At 45.2% G+C, this 25,123-nt stretch overlaps 1 protein-coding gene across 2 annotated transcripts in view; it reads left to right on the top strand.

The window, feature by feature from the left end:
- BBS4 (Bardet-Biedl syndrome 4) overlaps positions 1-24,511 on the top strand; it is a 317,463-nt gene extending 292,952 nt beyond the window's left edge. Inside the window, exons 16-17 of one of the 2 annotated variants that reach the window (XM_069222250.1) lie at positions 17,339-17,520; positions 24,376-24,511. In XM_069222250.1, coding sequence (XP_069078351.1) covers positions 17,339-17,490 — 152 coding nt within the window. In that variant the 3' untranslated portion in view covers positions 17,491-17,520; positions 24,376-24,511. Of the gene's footprint in view, positions 1-17,338; positions 18,218-24,375 lie in introns of those variants that run through there. The other variant, XM_069222249.1, reaches the window with a different exon arrangement.
- The last annotated feature ends 612 nt before the right edge of the window (positions 24,512-25,123 follow it).

Here is a 25,123-nt window from a genome sequence, read left to right as displayed (position 1 = left end):
TTCCCACTAACACTCCAGCTCCAAAATCTGTGCCGGACCCTTCTCTAACAATGGCGGTCCTGATATCACCAGTGCCAGAGGTCAAGCCCCTGCTAACACCAGTGTAAAACCTCGAGCTGAATCCACTTCGATCCTGACTGAGGTTGCCCCTTGACTCCACTTCAGCGCACCCAGTCCCAGTATTCTGACAAAAGTATTCCTCTACCATGAGACCTGTCTTAGAGGCTTGATCACCTTTTTGGTTTGGACTCTTATCAACGGACAATGAGGAGGATATTTAGATGGACATGGAAGAGGGCAGTGGGCGGGATACCACCCTGGACACAGGGTTCCTGTTGCCCCTTCAACCTTCTATGAAAGAAAGAGCATCTTTTGCTGTGGGAAAACATGCAGCTCATGTTCTGGACCTACAACTACCTTCAGTTGAAGTGAAAACAAATGTCTGTAAGGATGTTTTGCGCGAGGCTAGCTTCATGTGAGCCCCTGCTTCCACTTAATGAAGCCTTGAATGACACTCTTATGGAAACTTGGGCAATGCCCTGTTCTTGCCCACCAGTGAACAGATAGGTAGCCAGGCGCCATAGACCTAAACTTTCTTATACAGCACCCAAATCCTATGCATTTGGTGGTCGAAGAGTCCACCAGTAAAGTTAAACCTAATCATTCCCTACAACTTCTCCAGACATGGAGTTGAAAAAGATTGAGGCTTTTGGAAAGCAGATGTTGTCCGCAAGCTTGGTGATGTGATCTGTTGATGCCGTCTGCCTCTTATTATCTGCACTCCCTCTGGGACATGGCTATCAAGATCTTACTGGCTATCCAGGAGGAGTTTTGGGGTTCTTTGGTTCAAACTGTTTAGGACAGTCAGGATGCAGCAAAGTCTGTCATTATGGCTTGCCTGGATATGACTGACTGCTTGAGGCATGTAGGGGGCACTAGTGTGGTGCTCCGCTGACCCACATGGGTGTGGTCCACTAGCTTTTCTGGGGACCTGCAGGGGTCTCTAATTTCTATGCTTTTTGGTGGCCCTGCCTCTTTCGAGAAAAGGCTGATTCTGCTCTTAAGTGCTTTAAACAAAGCAGAGCCCCGGTGCAGTCCTTGGACCTTTCTGCACCTGCCCATCAGTTTCTTCAGCAGTTCTGACCCTTTTGAAGTTACTTCTGGGGGCTAGTATATAGGCAACACCAGGCCCTGCTACCTACATAGCAGTCACCATAGTTCTTTCAGGGCCAAGGATGGGGATCAGGCAGACACTGTACAGGACACCATTCCACTCAATCCCCCTTCTCTGCAGCATCAGCCCCCAAGCAGGTAGTTTGCCCTTAGTTGTATACAGCCACCCAGTGGGAGTCGGGATTAGACATTTTCTTCCAGGGTGGTGCAGGCCATCACATCCGACAGAGGAGTCGTCCACATCACCACCAGGGCCATTCCCTAACATTTTTTTCAAACTCCCCTTACTCCCGCCTAAATCAGAGCAGCATTCAGAGGAGCACCTATCCATCTTGTTTGGCAGGTTTTGCTGCCCTAAAGAGCTATTGAGATGGTATTGGCCTTGGAAGTAGTGAATGGATTGCTATTCCTGCTATTTCATTGTGCTGAAGAAGTACGGAAGCCTTCATCCTGTTAGAGATGTTTGCTTCTGAATGCTTTCCTCTGGAAGGAAAAAAAACAAAATACTCGCCTTGGTTCATGTTCTCACTGCCCTGGATCTGTGTGACTGGATGGTCATATTGAACGTGCAAGAGGATACTTTCAGGTTCCTGCCATACAGTCCCATAGATGTTGCCTGCAGTTCAGGGTTGGCCTGGAGCATTTTTAGTTTGCTGTGCTCCCTTTCAACCTTACCAGCACTCCTTGGGTGTTCATAAGGTGAAGGCGGTGGTCCCTGCCACCTTTGGAGGTTTGGGATGCCAGTTTTCTCCTACCTCAAGAGCTGGCTGTTGAAGGCAGGCTCACCACAATCAGTGGTAGGCCACCTCCAAGAAGATGGCAACCCTCCTGCCATTGCTGGTGTTTTTGAAGACATACCTGACTGTTTTGCAGACGCTTCCTTTTACAGGAGCTGTTCTAGACATGGTGCAGGCCCTTTCCTCTATCGCAATGAGTGCATGATATTTGGGCTATGATCCCGATGTTTTAGCCTCGGTCCTGAATCTCAGTGAGAGAAGCAGTGTGGCTTCTGGGTCTGTTAGCCTCATGCATCTTTCTTGTCCACTTCACCAGGGAACATATGCAGGCTGTGCAGCGGGATCTGAAATCACAGTGAGCCCAGCACCATGGAAGCCTGTCAGATGTCATACTAGTTTAGGAAAGAACTGAAAATTATCTGCAGTGGTGGTTGCTCGACTGCAACCTGACCAGTGGCAGATGCCTCCCCTAACCGGGTATGATGGTAGTGATAGAGGTATCCCTGCAGGATTCGAGCAGTCATTTGGGAGAGAAGGAGATCAGAGGACTCTGGTCTCTGGCGGAAAAATAGCTTCACTTAAATCTGTTGGAACTGTGGGCCATTTGCTTGGCATTGAAGGCCTTACTGTTGTCCATCAAGGAACAGCTGTATTGCTGTTTTTTTTAGTGGTCCAGCAAGGGCTTGCATTGGACACTCTTAAAGGCTATTTGTCTGTCTTTTCAGCCTTTTTTGTGTTTGCTAGACGAGCCGATCTTGTTTCAATCCCATGTTGTAATGCATTTTACTAAACATTTGATACACCTGTTTCTTCTCAAACCGTTTGTGATGCCACAGTGGGATCTCAATTGGGTCCTAACTTTTCTTATGTGTACCACCTATGAGCCCATGCACAGCTGCATCTTCTTACTTTCAAATTAGTTTTTCTCATTGTGATCAGTTTAGCTCGTCGCATGAGTGAGCTTCAGGCTCTTTCTGTTCAGCCACCTTACACCACCTTTTTTGTCACACAAGCTAGTGTTGAGGACCAGGGCGGTCGTCGTGCCGAAAATTGTGACTCTGTATCACGTTGGGCAATTCATCCCCCTCCCAATGACTGAATCCCAAGAGAGCTCTGTGCTCTTATATTGATCACACTAAAGACCATCCGATGGATGATCAACTCTTTGTGGGATTCTCTCAAGCAAAGAAGACAAGTGCAGGAAAGGAGTCTTTCACAGTGGATAGTTCTCTCCATTAAGACCTACTATGCATGGGCCAAGAAGCAGCCTCGTGGAGGGCTGAGGGCTTATTTCACTATGACCATGGCTATTACCACTGCATTGGTTGGTTGAGTGCCTGTTGTCAACATCTGCTGGGCTGCAACGTGGGCATCAGTGCACACTTTCACAAAGGGCTACTGCCTTGACAGCCAGGCCCAACATTAAGGGCATTTTGTCTCTCGGTGCTACAGGCTCAGTCCACAGACCATCAACGTTTGACCACTCCTGCTTTGTGTTTAGTCTAAAGGTGAGGATGCTTCTTTTAAAAGTTTCCAGCTCTTTCTGGTGGATACTTTATATAACAGCAAATTCTTCACTTCCCTCTCACCACCCCGTGTTCTGTAGAGTGGCATATTTTACCATCTAAAAAGATCCCAAATTATAAATGTGCACACTGATACCTCTAATTGTTTCATGCTCTGCGTTTAAGGGCATGGAAAGGGTCAAGCAAGAAACACAAGTCAACGTACAGGGGTGACACTTATGCAGGGAGCCGCATGATGCCACTGAGCAGAGTGCTGGAAAATTACTATGAAAACTTCCAGATCCAATCTGGCACTTTGGAGAATATTCTATAGGTGATTCATGCTGATTCTCAAAGACTAAGTGAGTAGAGAATTTTGATTTTATTAGACAAGGATGTTAGCATTATGCATCATCCTTTTTTCATCACTCTGCAGACTTTTAAAGAACATCCAAATACAGAACCTTTCATACACACAAAGGGAGTAGTCCCATATAAATCCTGTCCTACATCTTCTCCCACTTTTAATTGCTTCATCCTGCTTGTAGCAAACGAAAAACCCCATAAAACTTCTCATTGACTTTCTGTTAAGAAACAATAAATGATAAATGCACTGTTTCGTATATTATCCAAAACCATAACAAAGCACATATTTTGTAATTGAAACAATTCACAAAAAATCCGTCTCTGATATTTTCTTACTTTTTAAACTCTCATGATAAAAGCCATTAATAAACGTACAGCTAAACCAACAAATCCAACAGGGGTGGGGCGGGAGGGATGATGCTAGCCTCCTTATCTTTAATAAATTCACAAATTTCTACTCACCTAGGCTTTGAGAATCTGCATTTTATGGCAAGACGGGAGGCTAGTATTATGCATTCTTTGAATCTTTCAGTGCAAAGCTTAATACTTGTTTAAAAAAAAAAAAAAAAATGTATTTGACCAATCTGCCGCCTTCATAATATCCTCTAATCTTCCTCCAGCCCTAAAGTTTTAGTTGCCATAGCTCCCCTAATAGAATGCACTTTAAAACAGAAAAACATCAACTTCCCTCATGACTGTCTTAATCCACCTGCAGTAGTTGAAGATAACACTGATCCTCCCATGCCCTTCTGTTCTCTATAATACTGTTCTCATACTCTTTCATACAGCTTATGACATCCAATTTTGGATGATAATCAACTTTTAGATAAAACAAAAACGTAATCATAGTTTTAGTCCTTTTCCAGATTTAAAAAAATACACAATTTGGTCCATAAAACCTACTGCTTAATTCTATTAATTATAGTACTTTTACCTCAGAAACGCTTCTTCTGGATGGATGTAAGACAAAGCAAACACGGAAAGTAAGTAAATTCCCTCAAAGATAGAAATGTATTTCCAGGCCATACTTCAAACAGCTTAAATATTTAATTAACACCCCGCAGACTTTCATATTTAGAATGTGGTAGTCTCTTCAGACAAACCCCTTTCATGAAACAACATATCAAATAGCTTCTATCTGAAAAACCATCACCTAGAGAATGGTCTGCAGCTATAGCTAATCTGTCACAATTAACTGTCCTATAACATAGACCTTTACAGAATAAATCTATTCAAATTTTCTATCACTGGTCTCAGAATCTTTAAAAAAAGAAAAACATCACAGTGCTGAAGAAAGGCCTAATGCTAAAGATCTGAACTGATAAATTGTCCTTTCCATTTGAATTGTAGAAATGTCGGACTCTTTTGCTTTCAGAATCAATCTCTTCCCCGCAACGTTTCTCACAACAGACGCTCATCTTTCATCTTGAAATGTATGTAAACTACAAAAACATTATTCCTCACATTTATTACAGTACTCCAACCGTTGTCCTTCTTTGTCACCAAGCACAATGTGTTCACAAATTATTTTTGATCTTTTCCTACCTTTATTAATGAGCCTTTTTGCAACATCTGAAATACCTGGGTTTTGACAATACTCATAAATTATTCCTAAAGCAATAATTCTCTGTTCCTTTAGTTGTCAGGGTGTTGTATAGAATTGTGTTACGTAATGTCTTACCACATCTAACACCCTTCTGTTATGACCTGTCAATTTGTCCAGAACATGTTCAGCCTTCTTTCCATGGGGAAAATCCATAAATATTCACTATACTCTTCCTGGGTTGAGTGTGTATATTGGTAATGGCTTCTTGAGGGCCTGTTCCTAACAACTCTGCCTCTTTGAGGAACGAAACCTGCTAGTTTTTAAGATCATCTGGGTGAACCTCTATCCTGTCCATACTGGGACTTCTAAAATTCCCAGCCGATAGGTTGCCCTCCACTGCAGACCTTACAATATAAATTGTTTTATCAAGAGACATTTCTCATTGATGTCTGCACTTTGGCTAAAGTGTTAAGTCGTCACGTACTTTCCTAGTGACCTAACGGTTCCTTCACCAAACAAAAAGGCCTTTTGCATCCTTGCTAGATTATTTTCTGGCTAACTCATCCAGCTTTGGGCTGATTCTCATCAAACAGCCTTGCATCCGTCAGCAATAAGGCTTGCATTTGCATTGCTCAAGAAACATATTGCTGTTTGACATAAGCATCTTGCCAGTGTCAAATCAAATGTGCCACCTCTAATACCAGCTTCTTCTACTAAATCAAATATACGAGTAAGTGGGCCTAAAAGATGCGTCTGTGCTCAATAACTATAGGCCCATTTCCTTGTTGCCTGCTCTCTCCAAGATACTGGAAAAACATGTTAACACATGTCTTTCTAATTTTCTTGAGGACAATAATATTCATCCTTCCCAGATGGGTTTCAGACCGCTACACAGCACTAAATCAGCACCGATTGGCATTACTGAAGAGGTCAGGAAACGCCTTGATCAGGGTTTGGTTTCAGCGATCATTTTTCTGGATCTGAGTGCCGCCTTTGACACTGTGGATCATAGTATTCTTTGTCAAAGAATGAAGGAGATTGGAATTACGGGTAAGGCTCTCAGCTGGCTCTCCTCTTTTCTAGAGGCAAGATCATTTCAGGTACTAGATCGCTCGTTCCTCTCCAGTTGCTTTAAAAGCAGCTAAGGAGTGCCACAGGGCTCTTTACTTAGCCCTCCTTTATTTAACATCTACATGTCACCGCTGGCAAAGATAGTGGAGCCATATGGTCTCTCAGTAGTCTCATATGCAGATGACACCCAATTGGTAGTCTCCTTTACAACTGAGCAGAACTCATCAGAGACAGCACTTGCTCCTTGCCTAAGGGCAGTATCTGAATGAATTTCCGAATGTAAGCTCAAGCTAAATGGAGAAAAGACATAGGTTATGATCCTAGGACGTCTTTCTCGGCCGAACTCTATCTCTCCTTTGCATCACTCCCTAGGTGATCTGCCCTCTCCTAAGGAATACATCAAGAGTTTAGGAGTATGGCTTGACCCATGGTTAACGATGGATCATCAAGCTAAGAAAATCTCCTCCACCTGCTTTGGTACACTAAGACTCCTCAGAAAGGTATTTAAAATACTCCTATTTATTGCAAAGAGACTCATTATCCAGGCACTCATTATCTCTCGCCTGGACAATGGGAATGCCCTGTACATCGGTGCTCCAAAATTTGTTAAAAAGAAAGTACAAGTGGTGCAAAACACTGCCACCTGCCTTCTCTTCAACATACCTAGACACAAATCGGCCAAACCAGCTCTTTCTACTTTGCACTGGCTCCCAGTTGAGCAGCGGATAAAATGTAAAACGCTGTGTTACATTCACAGAGCCCTCCACAATAAAGATCCCCCGCTCTTATGAACCCTTGCCTCCTTCTATATTCCTGCTAGACATCTTAGGTCCTCCTTGGCGGCCCTTGCCGTAATCCCTTTAACAAAAAAGGATAAATGGGGTGGAAGATCAATGGCCTTCCATGGTGCCAAGTTGTAGAACTCCCTGCTGATGGGCTTACGACACACCAGCCACAAACTTTCCTTTTGTCGTCTAATTAAGACCTGGCTATTTTGATCCTCGTCTGTAGCCTTAGTTTTGAAGTCTTCCATTCAGCACTGGGAGGCCTTTGGGTAGCCATGCGCTATATAAGACCTCATAACATAACATAACATAACATAAAAGATTCAAACGTTTATCCTCACATTCTTTGAGGGAACGTTCCAAACCTTTTTTTTATATGCCTTGCCAGTTTAAATAAATAAGTGATCAACTGTGGCCCAAATTAGGAGTCCTAGGTTCCTTTGTCCCCAATAACAGGATGTGAACATTCTTACTTTATTATACTTCTCTTCTTCTATAGGTCTCCTGATCCAGAAGCATATATACCCCTAACATGATCCAATGGTTACCATTCAGAGCAATGTGGATGTCTCATATTCTTTGTGTCAAAATATCCATGACACAAACAAAATCTTCCACCACTCAAGGTATTCTTTGTACATCCTCTTTCCCAGAATCATTGTTTGAATAATCCTCTGTGTTTACATAGGATACTTATTCATCCACACCTATATTTAAGACATCTTGCTACACTGCCTGTTGATATGTTGATATGTTGCATCTTGTACAGGTATATCCTGCCCTCGCTACGTGCCGGTTTGCACACCGAGCCACTAAGGATTCCACTTCAAATAAATTCCATACCATCTGGAGTATTCAAATGTTTTTTTTTCCAGGACTCTTATAAAATCTGTCTTCGTCCTCTGACGAGGACCAATAGTCTTTCCATCCCTTAATAAACGTTCCTTTTATTTCCAAAATACTCTTCACAGCATCCTGACTAGATTCCTTAACTTACTTACTAATAGGCCTTTTTTTAATGGCCTCCACAAGTTTCACGAGGAGTGATGTTTGCATCGCTTTCTGACAAAGTAATAAATCTTCATTTGATACTAAGAATATATATCCACCCTGAAACTAATCTTGTTGAAAAAATACTAAACCTGTTTTGCAAACTGTTCCCAAACTATTTAAATTATTTCTGTCCTCTAAAAGTAAATGTTTGCTCAAATTTACGTATCTGCTAATGTTGGGAAAAGCTGCTTGCCAAAAAACTGTCAACTGAGAGAATTCCACACATGCCTGAGCCACTGTGCCCAACTACCTCTGAAAACAAAAGCAGCACTGCGCTACGTGCCGATGCTTCAACCAAATCTAAAATGGTGCTGGCTTAGATCGCTGATCGAATTTCCTCCCAGAGCAATGTTATTTGAGCATGCTCACACTATGCATTAAATGCCCACTTCAGTGGAATTGAAAGGTTTTTGAAAACTTAATGTAATTGTTGAACATTAACTTATCACTTGAGCTTATGCAGATTAAAATTGCTTTTCAATCAATTACATCATATTTGTCCTAAGAAAGATAGAAGCTTACAACAACCGCTACACAAAAGATGAAATACCACTTAAATATTAATTACAAACAACCTGCTAATAGGTTTCCCATAAATTGGAAAATTGATATAAAGTTAAACACAAACCGTTACCTCATCCACAGTTGTATTATAAAAATATCAAATAAAAGAAGTGCTACTTATCTCAATAAAAGCAGCAAACAAGAGGGAGAAGATGGAGCACAGAGGATGCATATAGGACTGTGGTGTTCTATTTCTTTTTGTTCTTAAAAGGTTGTAGATACTGATGTTCTTTAAAGTGCTGCAGGGTGGTGAATCAAAGGATAATGCATAACACTAGCCACCTGTCTAGCCATAAAATCTGCAGTTAGACATAGTTGCCACCAGAAAGTGTGTTGCAAACATTTAATTCACTTGTTCTTCTTTGCCATGGCACAGAATAGTGTGCTTAGTTTTTTGCCATACAGTTCCCTCTCGGTGGTTCTGTGGGGGTGCCTTCAGGTTCAGCTGGTCTCTGAACCTGAAGGCACATGTTTTCATTGATTCCAGTTCTGTCGAATAGCCAGTGGAGGGTGTTGGAGTATTGAGCACAGCTGATTCTGTTTGCCCATGATTGAGCAAGGAGGATCTGATACGCTAACTTATTGGCACTCAACATTCAGGTACTTCTTCTTTCTGTCACAGGGTGGCCCTGCTCGCACTTTAAAATGGTCAGGTCCTACTTCCGTGGCCCCTATCACTGTAGTTACACATATGGAAATTGAGTGGTGCCCACTAGGGTTTGTTTTACTTCCTGATCAAGTTGCAGACATTATCTTGGCTGCAAGCAAACCTGATATAAAACCCATTTATGTTGGCTTATGGTACAAATTTGTTGCAAGTAGGAAGGCCTAGATCGGTTTAAATGCCAATTCTTTTGTACAGCAGTGCCTGGCAGCAGCTATAGACAAGGGTTATTCAGCTACCGTATAGGCCTTCTTGTGTCTTTCGGGTCAGCTAGCCTTTTTTAGGTTGCAACTAGTGGCATTTTTTCTAAAAGGCATACTTTACTTTTTATTTGCCCCATTCCGTTTATTTTTGATCTTGTGTTGACTTTCTTAGTGGCTTTACCATTTAAGCTGAGGCACATTTGATCAATTCAACTTCTCACTCTCAAGGCAGTATTGTCATGGACAATAACTTCAGCTCCTAGGGTCAAACAACTCTAGGCCCTTGGGGGATGGAGCTAACTGCCATGCTGTGAGGACGTCGACAGCGCAAGCTCCTCACTAGCTGCGAACCCCTGGCCCTTCACAGCCACTGCACATGAACCTCTGGGCCCACCAGCATGCCCCCAGCCTGCCAGGAACTCTGTGGGGCCCACTGGCAGTGGGAAAGGCGAATTGCTGCAGCGGGGGACAGTGCCTGACATTTACAAGATGGTGACCCTGTGCTGATGGCAGAGACTGCGAGGACAGCAAGAGAGGTACACTGCAGGGAATTGGCCCGGGCTGGGGTAATTGAGCACAACACTGCAGAGGGTGCCCTTGGTTAGGGGTTTGCCTCACCCCCTTGGGGAGCAGTTGAACTGTGCCGGGGCCTTCCCTTGATGCATTTGGCCTTCACATGTAGGGTGGGGCCATCTCCCCATTACGGCCTGCTGGTGACATAGGGAGCTGCTGGAGTCCATACAGATGCCCCTCAACGATGACTGTCCCCGCAGCTGCACCCAAAGAGACGCCTAGTGAGTGGAGCTGTTGTGGTCTCACAGGGACCACACATTGAGGCAGGAGTGCCTCTGTTGGGTCCCCCTTCTTACCCGTTAAGCAGGGATTGCCCAACTGCATTGCAAAGGCCTTAAAACACTGGGGAAGTGACGCTTGTTCTGTAGGTGGTGGGGCCCTGGCCTGGACTGGTAGAAGGACCCCCCCCTATTGCAGTAGGCTCATATTCACCTCTTCCATGATGTGCTGGTGATGTCTGGGATGATGAGACCCACCCTGTTGCTGGAGGTCTTGTGGTTTTTTGGATTATAGCTGGCGCCTTGGCTGCCTGGAGCCTTCATTTGATGCTGTTGGAGCCCATTTTGCTATCACTACCATTACAGATCCTTTGTTGGATGATCGTGACTGATTGACCTGTACTTCTAGGCCCGGATACTGTTGGCTCTGGCCACTGTCTTTCTCCTGCCACTGGTCCCCACGTACCTGAAGCTGTCCTGGGTTGCACTCAGAGAACCAAGGAGGATACATCGGCAGGAACCCCTCAATAGGGAATCAAGCAGGGTGCGAGTGACTGAGATAACTGGGGGTAAAATAGACTCTATTGCGGTGGAACAGGGCCTCGTCCACGAGGACTCCAGGAAATTGTCCAAGAGTCACTTCTTTGGAGGTCTCTGTACAGATGTTGACACCTGAGGGCTAGAACACAGAATGCCACTTCAAGGAACTGGAGGCCCACATGCGACAGTTAGCTGTCAGGCTAGATGATGAGGAGGAGAGGACCCGTCGTGATAACATAAGCATTGTGGGGCTACAGGGGAGGACTGAGGGTGACACCATGTTGGGCTTTCTAGAAGAGGTCCTTCAGGAGGTGGTGGCACCAGATGGTCTGTCCACATTCTGTGCCTTGGAGTGGGCTCATAGGGTACTTGTGTATCCACCTCGGCCTGGGGCCCCTCCTCGCCCAGTAGTGGCCTGATGCCTACACATCCGTGAGAGGGACTTCCTGCTGCAGCAGGCTTGCAATCATGGTTGCTTTGTGGTGGAAAATGCATTCTTTTATCCAGACTTCACTCTCCAGGTACAGACCCAGAGGGCCTTGTTTCTTGCAGTCTGAAAAAGTTGCATAAACTGGGTCTGCTATACTCTCTGCTGTTTGAGGTGGAGGATCAGGTTCATTTCTTCACTGAGCCGGCTCCTGCATGGGACTGGCTGGAACTGTATGACAGAGACACTGTGAGACCAGAAATGGCGGAACAATGGAGACCACCACACCTGTGGTGGCAGCGGTTTTGCCGCAGAGGGACACACCGGCCTACTAAGTCGCACATGTCCCTGGAGCATATGAGGGCAGTGGATACTGCTGCATCTCTGGGGGCTAGTGAAAGCTCCTCATGGCATGCGTCCTCTGCCCATCGGAGTTCTTCCACCAGCTTGGAGGACTCAGTGGTGCTGGGACTGGAGGACACACTTCATGGGGTTACTCCAGGCACAGTTGATGGCTTCATTTGACACTTGTCTGGGCAGCGATAGCAGATTGTGAGGCGACCGCCTAAACTGTGTTACTGTGATGGCTGTGTTTATTATAATTATTGTTGTGATGAGTCGTCCTGATTTGTCACCTTTATGGGCTAAGAGGGAGCTGGGTGTGGTTTGTCTCAGTGTCCGGTCATACTGTTTTGCTCCTCTTTTTTTCTTGCCCGAGCAGGCTGTTCTCGTTCCCCGGTTGCCTACGTCTGGTATGGAACCAGTTTGCTCCTTAGTTGGGCTATTACTGGCTAGTCCTTGTGGTATTTCCCATCTATTGCTTGGACAGGATGTATGTATATCACAGTCCGTGGGTTGTGTTGAGGGTTTGTTGCTTCCGTTTGCTTGTATTTATGTTTTGCTTTCTTTTTGTGGGGTGTATGTGGCGGATGGGGTTGCGCTTTTTGACTGATGAGCGAACCTCTGATACTATGGGGGTGCAGTACAGAGAGACCCTTGGGTCTGTGAATAGTGGTGGCTGAATGGCAGACCAGATTAATCTGATTACTTGGAATGTATAGGGCCTCTCCACTTCCTCTAAACGTTATAACGCCATGGCGTACCTGAAACGTAGATGGGCGCAGCTTGTTTTTATTCAGGAGACCCATCCGATTGAACCCAAGGGTCGGGCCCTGTGAAAGCGTGGAGGAGACAAGTGTTTACCCCTACTTATTCCACATTTGCAAGGGGAGCCCTCATATAGATTAAGCCCAGAATGCCCGTTAATTGCATAGGGCAGTTGTTGACCCTGATGGCTGTTTCGTGTTGTGCTTGGTCGGTTGGATGGTAGCGATGTTGAGTTGTTGAATGTATACTCCCCAAATGAAGACCAATCATTGTTTCTGTCCAGCTTGACTCTTCTTCTCCCGCTGATGTTACCTTACCTGAAGATAGTGGAAAGAGACTTCAGCTGCGCTGCAGACCTCACCTTGGATAGATCATATCCCACGCTACCCCATGAACATAGGCTGGCAGAGGATTTTCACTCCTGGACAGAACAGTAGGGTCTTACTGCCTGCTAGAGGGTGAGGAAACTGGAAGCACAGGTATATTCCTTCCATTCTGGTCTGCATGACTTGGAAATGAGACTAGATGGGGTGTTTTGCTTCAAAGTGATGTGTAGAAGAGTGTTGGGCGCAGAATATTTGACAAGAACATACTCCAACCATTCCCCCCCCCCCTACTGTGCTCCTTTTGATAGTCCCCACATAGATCAGGTGTCCGCACCTGGCATTTGGATGTGGCTCTGCTTGACCACCAGGCATTCCGGGCCTCTCTGTGTGAGCAAGTTGCCCATTGTTGGCTTGATAACACAGGCTTGGCCAAATCAGTGGGGGCTGAATGGTAGGCTATGAAGGTGGTGATACGGGGTTACTGCATTTCTAACAAGATTGAGGTGCCCACCGAGTTACACTCTTGATATTAAACTACAGGCGGGAGTTCTTGATGGCCTTCCCCCTTGACCTAGAGGGGGTGCGTGAGGACATGTGACGCACTCTCGGTGAACGGGACAAGTTGCTCACCATAGAGCAAATGTTACTAGGGCCTCTGCAGAGAGAGAGAAAAATCGGGAAGTATGCTAACTTGGCTCTTGCAGGTGAGTAGCTATCCTCCAGATCAGTGACACGTTGGGCGTGGCGGCTTTACTCAGGTGGAGATCAACACTTCCTTCATTATTACCAGGACCTATATTCTGTGAGGATCGGGGAACGTGAGGAGGATGTTTTGAATTACATCACGGACTCCTCTCCGTTGGTATTAGAGGTTACTATGGCAGATCAACCGAGTACTGATATATTGGAGCAAGAGGTGCAATCAAAGAGATGGCAAGAGGGAAGGTCCCCTGGTTGGGTGGACTGCCCATAGACTTCTATGCTATGTATGCCACAGATCTCATCCCTAAACTAGTGGCCCTGTGTAACAAGTCCTGAGGCAGGGTGTTCTCTCACCCACTCTGTGTGAGGCTACGTTTGTGTCACTGTCTAATAAGGATACCATTTTCCTTGATTAGTATCACCCTCTTTCGATGCTTAATACAGATTATAAAATCATGAATAAATTGTTGGCAACCCAGGTTCTACCACGTGTGCCCTGGTCCATCCTGACCAGACCGTTTTTATACTTATCCGTAGTACTCTGCCTAACATTTGTCAACTGCTTCATATCCTAGTTCAACAGGAATAGCTTGCCCCAGATTCCTTGGCCATCTCCATGAATATCCGGAAGGTGTTTGACTCGCACGGTTGGGAGTTCTTGCATGCTACTTTGCTTGGTATTGGCTTTGAGTTGCCCTTTTTCAAGTGGACAAAGCTATTGTACAGTGGCCCGCTGGCTCGGGTCCGTACTGGCTCTGTGATCTTAGAGATTTGCTTGGTAGAGTGGGGCACCAGGCAGGGCTGCCCATTGTCCCCTCTGTTGTTTGCTTTTGCTCTAGAGCCATTTGTGTGGACAATCCGACAGGGTGGGCACTACCGAGATTTGCATATCTCCAGTGACCGAGTGTATCCCTCCCTATATGCAGACAACATGCTCTTATATATGCTGGGGGGACAACACTGACCTGGAGGGAGCGGTGGCAGCCTTGACAGATTTTTGTTGTTTATCCCTCCTGGAATTTAACTGGAATAAATCCTGTATTTTCTCTTTGTGTGGGTACTGGGGGGGGACAAGGGAGGAGTGCTATACCCCTCTTAGCTGCCCCGACCTTACGAGTGGAGTCCGTCACCATTTGCTATTTAGGAGTGGCTGTTTATCGTACTGTGGACTTTCTGTACGAAGGCAACTTTGGCCGGACCATTACCGCCCTGATATGTTCTGTGACCTTCTGGACCACTTTGCCTTTATTGGTGGTTGGGCGGATAGCCATTTCTAAGATGGTGGTCCTGCCATGGCTCCTCTATTTGTTTGTGGCCCCGCCCATGGTGCTCCCACAGGGTTTTTTTTTTTTTTTTAGAGTTAAATGGCATTCTCCTGACTTTTTATCGAGGTACATTGCGGCGTCAGTGGCAATGCGGATATTGCAGTTACCAGTAGAGGAGGGCAGATTAGCCTACCAGATTTCCAACTCTATCTGGCTGCACAATTGCAATGGGCGGCTCAGTGGCGATCCGTGCTATGGGATAGGGTGACCTCCCTAGCATCTTTACTAGCATCTTATTAAAACGTGTACCTGCCTCCATGGTACACAATGAGAATGTGCTGGTCAGGACGGTGCACTGTGCCTGAACAAGGAAATTACAGAGATCACACACTAGAATACCATACACAAGTGAGCTACCCTTGAAGATCGCTCACTGGCGGTGATTGGGGGTTGGTTTGGCCTTCACTAGTGGTCGGAGTTGGGACTCGTTTGTAGAGGGTGAAGATTGTTCCTTTCTGGAGTTTAAGGAGACACATGATCTCCCAGTGGGGCTTTGTTCTACTGGGCCACGAGTGGTGGGAATGTGGCAATATGGAGCCTCCAGAACATGAGTGTCTGCGTTATTTATTTCTTATTACGTGTCGAACGAGGGTGGTCACATTACTTTACAGAGCTTTATTCAAAGGGGCTCAGCTGGATGTGTTGCAGGTACGGCAACACTAGGAGGAGGACTTAGGGTCGCTGTTGACTGACGCTGCTTGGAGGAAGGCACTAAAGCTCACCCCCAAGCTGAACAGAAATGTTCGCGGTAAACTCACTCAGTTTTTTTACCCTGATGCCTGCATACCATGTTCCCTAGCATGGCATCGACACGCCTTCAGTGCCGTGGGACTATTGTAATAGCAATAGTATTTATATAGCGCTTACTAACCCTGACGAGGCGTCGAAATGAGGGATTCTGCCACGTGGTTGGTCTTGTCCGATGTTTGCACCAGACCGGACCACTGTTTTGCAGGGTATTTGCCGAGCTACAGATGGGACCTTTGAGTGTACTCCACAACTATGTTTACTAGGCCTTCATAGCCACAGTGTGGCCCGAAAGGTGATTTGATAGATTCACGGATCAGGCTGGAAAAACAGCCAGATTCGGAAAAAATTAAATAGAGTCGTGCATAGGGTGCCGATATTTCCGGCTGGGGATGCTATTAAAGTGGGCTGTCTCGGTACAGATCCCACAGAGTAGATCGTGGAAGGGGAGACACCCCTAGGGGTTTTCTCCCCGACTGCTGAAATCCAGGTATTGACCATGGCATTGGCGGCATCTCCCTGGTACCTAGACGGCGTACTGACTCTGGGCTGCCTGATGGGTTTGGGCATGGTTGTGATAGCTGAGGCGTGGGACACTTGAATGCTGAAGTGGGGATGTTCTTGAACTTCACTTCCATTGTTAAGGTCTGTGTGATGAGGCTTCCCTGCCGGTCCTCTTTTACTGTGTCACATTAATATTTTTAATGACGCTGGATGCTCCTGAGATGACTGTTCCATTATTGATTGCTTCTTTGACAAGCCACAGGCACCCCACTGTGTTTACTAGTATTTTTTGTTTGACAAAATGCAAATAAAAATATAAGGGAAAAAAACTCTAGGACCTTCACTTTTTCTATTTACCTGAATAAAGTGGTCCTTTGCATCTGCCCATCCTTCTTATGTAAAGTGGTGTCTGCCTTTTGTTGTTGCCTTGTTTGTTAGTTTTCCATGTTTCTTCCCTCCTTCTCATAACCTAGGTTGCCTAGATTGGACCACAGGTGTGCAGTAACTGTGCTTGGCTCTGACCAAGCAACCAATTTCATATTGGGTCATATTCTGCATCAACATGAACTACAAATTCCAGGCAGGCGTAAACGGCAGGTATTTTCATTAGTACATAGATGCTTAAAGCATACTAAAATGTCCTATAAAAAATTACAAATGAAACATTGGACTTCAGCTGTCTTCCAGTATTAAACTTCGTGAGGTCTTAGCAAGGACTGCCACACACGTTTCTTCTGTGTTGATTTTTCCATGTCAGTGGTATACCTTGAGCTTTGCTTAATTCATTACTGAAAGTAAAGATGATGTTGAACAAAATACATAAATTAAGTAATGAGCAGGTACATGAAGAAACACTTAGCGCAGATGAAACTTTGAAGTTCTTTGTTTTGAATGAATTGCTTAATGCAAAATTAAGATTTTACTAATGACAAAAGGATGTAATAATAGGAAATATATTGTGAGCGGTATAAGTTATTCAAGCTTGCAGACTGAAAACTTGTAACAACCAAGTTTGGGCCGCTGTTAGGAGGTAGGATGTGATCTAAGGTTTGTCTGTATAGTTGTAAACCTCATTTTCGGGTTTGTTTAAAGCAGTTAAAAGGCCTGTAACTGATGTTGCGCATAGTCCCATGTAACATACTGAGAGCTGAAATTTAGCATCCATATTTATCATTCAGTTGTTTTTTTTTGGCTTTCTGCAGGTGGTGGGGCTCCCTCACAGCTCTCCAAGCCTCCTTCGCTGCCTCTTGAACCTGAGCCAGGTCCAGATGTCAACTCTGAAGCCCCTACAGCAGAGAGACAGGATCCTGAAAGGCACAAAGAACGAAGCAAGAGTCGCCTGGTGGCAGAGTGAAGGAACCATCCCCAAAGAGTTGTACTGGAGGTTCGAGATCCAATATTCCACTTCTCGTCCTGGAATAAAGACGTACTGGCATCAGATATTTTTAGTATCGTGTTAGAGAGACCAAAACAATGCTTCAGTGCAAGCCAAGCTTGAATGTAGATGTGACAGTACCCTACATTAACGAAAACATGCTGTCGAAGTAAACGTGGGATCAGAAATTGTTGTTCGATGCAAGCTGTTGTGCTCCACAAGTTGTCACTGTGGGCCCTCCTGCAGCCCAAAAAGCAAAGATGCTTCCATTCTGTTATCCTTTTTGACATTCATTAGGTATTGCTGCAAGACTAGAACATATCTTTCACACAATAGCTCTACTTCTGTGCCCGGGCAGCAGGTGTCCTTGCAAGAGAAACACTTGGCTGCCTTAGGACCGCGTTCTGCAGCACTCTAAGCTCTCCTCTTCCAGTGACTGAATTATAGCTTAGCACCAATCCTAGAAAGTACATGTATTTACTTTCTTTTAGTATTTTGAAGTCTAGGACATCGTAGTGCTTCACAGACGTCCAAACTTTGCAAAGGTAACGCTCATAAAGAGACAGTAAAAAGTGCTAAAACATGACTTAGCAGATCCTGGGATTTGCTGAATGCCTGCTAACATGGAATTCCATGTTTGTGGGACATTATGAAAAAGGCTGTTATTTTTTCACTTAGGTGGTAATAAAATTACTGCATCATGGGACATTCGTTCACATTCATAAACAACAAATATCACTGTCTATGTAAAGGATTCGGAACTCTTGGGTGAAAAATACAATAAGCTGTCTTTGAGAACAACATATTAATCCTTTCTAAAAGCATGATTTCGTTTTAAATCGGTAGAAACTATTAAAGCCTACATTTGGCTTAGTTATTAAAATAGAAGGTGAGAAAATAATTTTCATTTTGCTTTTAAAAAAGGAAAAAGTGAAGGAACTGGGTGGATAAGTAGCAAAGCATCATGATAAGGGTACTTTTCACAATCCTTTCAAAGCAGCTAAAACGCTCTATCAGCCTAGAATATAGTACAGAAACTGCTGAAGACCAATGCTTTTTTTTCTGTTTCGTGAAGTGGTCTATCTGAGCAGACCTACTTCTTATTTATTTTCTGATTGGGAATATGTTTCCTAATGTATTTTTAAAGTGATGAAAACACAAAGTAGAAGGTACGACAGTTCATTAACGTTTTTTGTTCATTAGTGGAATTTATAAAACTAGCAGTTCATTTAACTTCTGTATGGTTTCATTCAAGGTTTTATTTTTCTCGATATTTTATCATATGGAGACATAAGTTAAAGGTACTCTCCCCAGTATTTAACAAACTATGTTCACCGATATAACATCTATTTAAAATCTTGACGTTTTCAGCCCACAGCAGACACGTTTCACATAATGTGACCGCTTCATCAAGGCTCTATCTTTTAAGTTTTAAAATTGGGTCACATTTGTTGTTTTTGTATTCGGCAGTCTGTTTTCTTCTTCTGCAGACCTCGTTTCCTACTGCATGTTTGCTCTGCATCATCAAATCATTAATCTTTAATATAAAAGAATCACCAGGCATTGACAGGCAATACCCAAGAGAGAATGGCATGTTGTGCAGTGTACTACCGAAGACCCAGGATGGTGGTGCTTATGTGAGATGATGACAGAGCAGTATTTCGTGACTGGTGAGAACTTCAGGACCCAAATAATATATAGTGAGGGATACCTGCAGCAAAGGAATGAGCTCTGTGGCTGGGCCAGAGGCGGTTGACATCAAAAATGCTGGTAGAGTGGTTGGTGAACCAACAGAAGTGTTATAAACCCCCCTTTATAGTTTCTTCCTTCTTTGAGAGGTGGTGGATGTTGCACTGGTTTTGGCCTGCCTGGCGGAACAAGACTGGTCTTCTCATCTCACCCTCACAGAGCAGCTAACTGCGGCAAATGCTCACAGTGGGTAAGGTCCAGAAGGAGGGGCAGTTGGGTCTCGGGAAGCAGCTACAAGACCAATGGTGGGCGTGCAGATTGTGCAGCCTTTCTTACAACTTCGGTGCACCAGCACAGATTAATGCCCTGTGGTGATCTATCTTGACTTAATGCAGATGGCAGCCATAAATCAGATGCATAGTAAGCTACAATCAATAGATCAAAAAATTATGGCGTTGCGGGTGAAACAGGGAAAAAGTGGAGATACATCTGAATGAGGGGAGGCTGGGCATTGTGGACTTTTCAGTACAAAATGTGAAGACAGACTCCATGTAGACTAACATGTTTCAATACAGTGCACTTAATACAATCTGTGGCGTCCTGAACCAAGTGGAACATTTGGAGAAATCCCATAGAGACAACGTTGTCCAGGTCCTGGGATGGTCTCCTTTGGAAGATGTATCAGATATAACACTTACTTTTGAGACATTACTTCAGAAGGAAGTTCAGCCTATGTTAGTTGGGGGGAAGATGATTGACATGAATCATGATTCATCAAACTCCCGATTACATGCAAGGAGCACTGGGTGGTGCTAAAGGTGCCACAATCTTGATGACCCTTAAAGGTGAAGACATTAACAAGCCAATTCTGCGCATAGCAGCTGTGAGCTCCTATATCGGGGTAACTGAATACTCTTATTCCCAGACTCCCATGACTAGAAAGTGCAAGAATAGTGTCAGGAAGCAGTGCAGAAAGGTGCTGAGGCTTTGGTGTTGTTCTCTGTTAGATTATGCTTAGTCCTAGAAGTCAAAATATTTATAGTCACCTGAGTAGATGCTGTAGATCCTTAATGTGGGGTCCCTGAGACGATCTTCGGAAAACAGCCAGGATGCCTTCTATGATCGGTTATGTGGTGGGTGTTCTGTGAAATGTAGTCGATCTGAAACTAATTTACTCTACTTCAGACTCTTTTGGAGCATTTCTCAGTTTTGACCCCATAAGACGGCCCCCATCAGATACCCTTATTCTCCACCTCCCCAAGTTCCCCTTCGATTATCCACAAGGCATTCACACAGTAATCAGAGCCATCTGATAGGAACTTATAGCTGCAGATTCCATACCTTTGATTTTCCCAGGCATCAGAATGGATCCGGAAACTTTTGCTGAGCAATACCCCTTGCGCGCACTGTCGGGTTGCTCCATTTGGCTCTGCGTGGCATTATTGGCACCGGAAGTGACATCGCGGTCACCTATATAGCCACCACTCAGGTGCGCAGCATCAGTTCTTTTCTTTCTGTGCCAGTTAGCGGAGATCAGGAGAGAGCTACCCCTATGTCGCTTTTTGACAGGCCTTTTTTCAACATTTTGTCTAGTTTTTCTTTGTGTGTGTCAAGGATGTCATTGAGAAAGGCTGGGTTCAAACCTGTCATCGCACCATGTTGTTTTCGGATCCCCATCTCTTGCCTCTGGTGCCTCAAGTCCGACAACGTCTCCAAGTCGTGCTCGGACTGCCAGGCTATGGCGCCAAAGGGTTTGAGGGAGCAGTCCCTAAAGCTGCTTGGGGCCCGGCTGTTGACAACACTGGTGCGCATGACTCCTAGAAGGTCTTGGTCCCTGTTGAGAAGGTCGTGGGACCGCTCCAGGAGCCCCAAGTCCTCTTCATCCCATTCGAGGTCCTCAGGACATTCAGGGAAGAGGCACAAAAGAAGTCCAAGAGTACTTCGACTCCACCTTGTCCGTCAGCCAACGAGACAAGCAGCGAACATCGGCGTTCCCGGCAAGGTGCTGTGGAGCCGTTGTCCAGTTCGACTCCCCCTGTTTCCGGGAGCCAGATCGACACCCACTCATATAAAGGAGTTTTACAAGGCCATTTGCCATGTATTTGAGTGGGCCGACCACTCTGGCACGCCTTCGGGCAGAGGAGGCCCCAACCGGTTCCACGCCAGCAGCTTTAGCCTTGGCTTTGGTGGGGTCTCATGGATCTGATTCTGGATCCGGCCAACGCCGGTCGTACCCACGCAACCTTCTCCAGCCTGATGCCGATGTTCCCGGCGCCGCCAGCACCATTCTGACTTTTCAATGATCTGGAGCCGGAATGGCGTCACAATGCCGATTCAGGCACCAACAGGTGCCATATCATTGCCTGAGCCTTATTTTATGCAGCCAGGAATGGGAGAAGAGTGGGAAGAGTTGCTGGACTCTTTAGAACACCAGTTGGAGAGGACATCTCTCAAGATACTGGCTTGCTCTGTCCTCCCACTGTGGCTAAGGATGAGGGGGCTTCCTATACAATGGTGGTGCATTGGGAAGCGGAGGTCCTTGACCTCGAACTGCCCTCAGTGGCTGTCAAGATGAACATCTTGAATGAGGTGCTTCAGCCTGTCGCTTCTACATCTGAACCCCTTCTGCCTTTTAATGAAGCACTTACAGACGTCCTGCTGGGAACTTGGTCCAAGCCCAGCACAGGAGTTCCTGTTAATAGGATGATCGCCCGCCGCCATCGCCCTGCACCAGTTGCCCAAGCTTCCTCAGCCAACACCAAGCTCCTGAGAGCTTGGTAGTTCAAGCCTCTACTTTTCATGGCACATTCCCTTCCGCTCCCCCAGACAGGGAATCCAAGAAACTGGACCATCTTGGAAAGAAGTTGTTTTCTTCCACCAGCTTGGCACTGAGGTCAGTGAACACCTTGTGCTTATTGGGCCATTTCTCACGTACCATTTGGGATATGGTTGCGCAAGTGCTGCCTCAGGGCCCAGAGGAGGCCCGGGCCTTACTCACCCAAGCAGTGAAAGACGAGAAAGGTGCAGCTAAGTTCACCATTAAGTGTGCCTTAGATACAACTGGCTCGCTAGGCAGAGTGGTTGCGTCGACTGTGCCCTTAGGCGCCATGCCTGGCTGAGGACATCTGTGTTTTGGGGGGGATGTCCAGGCAGAACTGATGGATATGCCTCTCGATGGCACTCGCTTGCGCGGGGTACCTTCAGACCTAGGGGGTCTGTAGGCCAGAAGTCGTCTGCCACCCAGCCTCCAGCAGCTGCAGCCTCAAAGCCCTCCTAGTTTGGATCTGCAGGGCCATGCCGGCCCAGTTGGAGGGAGAACACACCATCACCTCCTCCACTGGAAGTCCATAACATCGGACGCATGGGTATTGCTGCTGTTCCAATCCTCCCTCCCTCCCCCCCCCCCCCCAATACGGCTAATATTCAAACAGCTAGCCGATCACTTGTCATTGTTCCAAGATGAAGTTACGGCTCTCTTGGCCAAGAAAGCCATAGAAAGGGTCCCAATATCAGAAGTAGGTAGTGGTGGTTATTCCCGCTACTTTCTGGTACCCAAAAAGAACAAGGGTCTTCTCCCTGTTCTAGACCTATGAATTGCAAATCTCTTCCTCAAGAAGAAGTTCAAGATGCTCACACTGGCGCAGGTCTTGTCTGCTCTAGACCTAGAAGACTGGTTGGTAGTGCTGGACGTACAGGAATGTGTATTTGCATATTCCCTTCCTGTTTGCCCACAGGCGTTACCTGTGGTTCACGGTTCAAGGTAGGCCACAAACACTGTCAGTTCACCATGCTGCTATTTTGCCTCACCACGCCTCTTGGGTGTTCAAAGTGATGGCAGTGGTCACAGCTTGTCTGCACAGGTTAGGGGTTTCATACTTCCCCTACTTCAACGACTGGATGTTGAAGGCGAGCTCGCCCCAGGCTGTCGTCTCCCACCTCCAGACTACGGCGAACTTTCTGCATTCACTGGTGGTCACCATATACGTGCCAAAGTCACATCTGACTCCCTCTCACATGCTCTCTTTCATAGGAGCTGACTCCCACGCATGCCTTCTCACTCTGCGGAGTTGTTTACTAAGGTTAGAGTGATCTCTTCTTCATGGCCCTAGTTTGGACACACATATGCACCAGTTCTTATCATGGCTCTGCGCTTCTGGCATGGAAAATTGTGATTAAAGTAACTGATGCCTGCGCGCCTGGGTGGCACCTGTATAGGTGACTGCGAAGTAACTTCCGACGATGCCACGCGGAGCCAAATGGAGCCACCCAACAGCATGCACAAAGGGTATTGCTCAGAAAAAGTTTCCGAATCTAGCCGGACGCCTGGAAAAATCCAAGGTAAGGTATCTGCAGCTAGATAGAGTCTGTACCAGATAATGCGTTACTGAAGGTAAGTAACTTGTTCTTTTCTGCACATGATGGAAATCACATTTCCGAACTCCCTGTTAGCAATCCACCACCCAGAGATGGTTGTGGGCATTTCCCCTGGAGCCTACATGTCCCCGTCCCTTATTTATATTCTACCTTCCCTGGTACTTTTATATTGATTGACTTTTCCACTTTTCCACAAATCCTCAGCTTTTTTTTTTTTTAAGCTTTCCCCTGTAGGTCCTGTAACGCATGGGTGACCTTGCTTGAAGCATCCCCTTTGGTAGGTGCAGAAGACTAGAGTACTGTATTCCATCATCTTCAGTGTATTTCCGAGTGGATGCTTTGCCTGGTTATTTACAAGCACAAATGTTAATCACTAATTTTTTAAAGCACTGTTGTGACTGTTTGCTAGATTGTGCTATGCAATAGTTTTTTCATTCTGCTATAAGTGTGTTTTATATTGTATAATTTTAAGGAAGTATTAAAGAGCCAGTGTAAAAAAAAAAAAAAAAAAAAAGCATTGGCAATGACAATAGGTCTTGCCTATACTAGATTTTTTGGCTTTTTCAATGATTTTTTGCCATGTTGTGCATCTCTGCTGCCGTGCAGCGTGGTTGAAAGCAATTTGTTTTTTAAAAGCGCTATGATACAGTCTGTGCTGGCTGCGTGATAACACTTTTTGTGCGGAAAACAGCTGTGCATGCTGTTCAACATGGTAAAAAAAAACACTGACAGTGAGTAGAGCTTACATAGGTGAAACCTATTCTCTTTGACAATACTTGTTTTGTTTTTGTTTTTTTAAAGAGAGAGTGGGGGGAAGCGGTCAAGTCAGGCGGCTGAAAATCAGAGCAAGGTCTGGGTCGCATCTGCGGCGTTTTTGGACTTGTGGGGCTGTTTTGGACCCGCAGAGTGCTAGTAATCATTTCAGACAGAGGAGTGGTGCCCTGGCACTGCGGGGTCATGGCTCAATAAGTGGATATACCGACCTTGGAAGGATTACATTGTGCATTTGTAGGTGCCCAAATTTGAGCCTTTGAAGTAATTCATAATTAATTTTAACGCTTCCTATCTTTTTGACCTGAGAAAATCCGAGTTGCTGTTTTATTTATCGAAATTTTTTTTACATCGAAAATGTGTTTGCCTGCATTGGAACTTCATTATTAGAGGTGTCTAAACATTAATGTGCAATGCTTCTAATAAAGATGTATTGTTTATATCTTTGTGAGTGGACATTAATAGTCGCATGTAAATCACCACATTTAGTTGTGAAATGAGAATCATGGTGCATTTGCGGTAATCTCATCATAGAGAATGCAGACAATTAAACAAAAGCTTTTTGTTAAATTATAACTTAAATTAAGATGGCTCGCCTTTGTAGCAGCATGATTCAATATTTTTTTCACCACTAAAGTGGAGCGAACATACCAGAAAAAAGTCATGAATGCCTGCTAACTGAATTTTTTGCACATAAAGTGAAAATCTGTCTTCTTGGGGCGTTTCAACAAATAATTTCAATTTGAAATATGAAAGTAATGATGACTTTGTTGCTATA

Source organism: Pleurodeles waltl, chromosome 3_1 (assembly GCF_031143425.1).
Source record: "Pleurodeles waltl isolate 20211129_DDA chromosome 3_1, aPleWal1.hap1.20221129, whole genome shotgun sequence".
Taxonomy (NCBI): Eukaryota; Metazoa; Chordata; class Amphibia; order Caudata; family Salamandridae; genus Pleurodeles; species Pleurodeles waltl.
The sequence above is the reverse complement of the archived record's forward strand: the minus strand, read 5'-3'. Positions and strand labels throughout refer to the sequence as shown.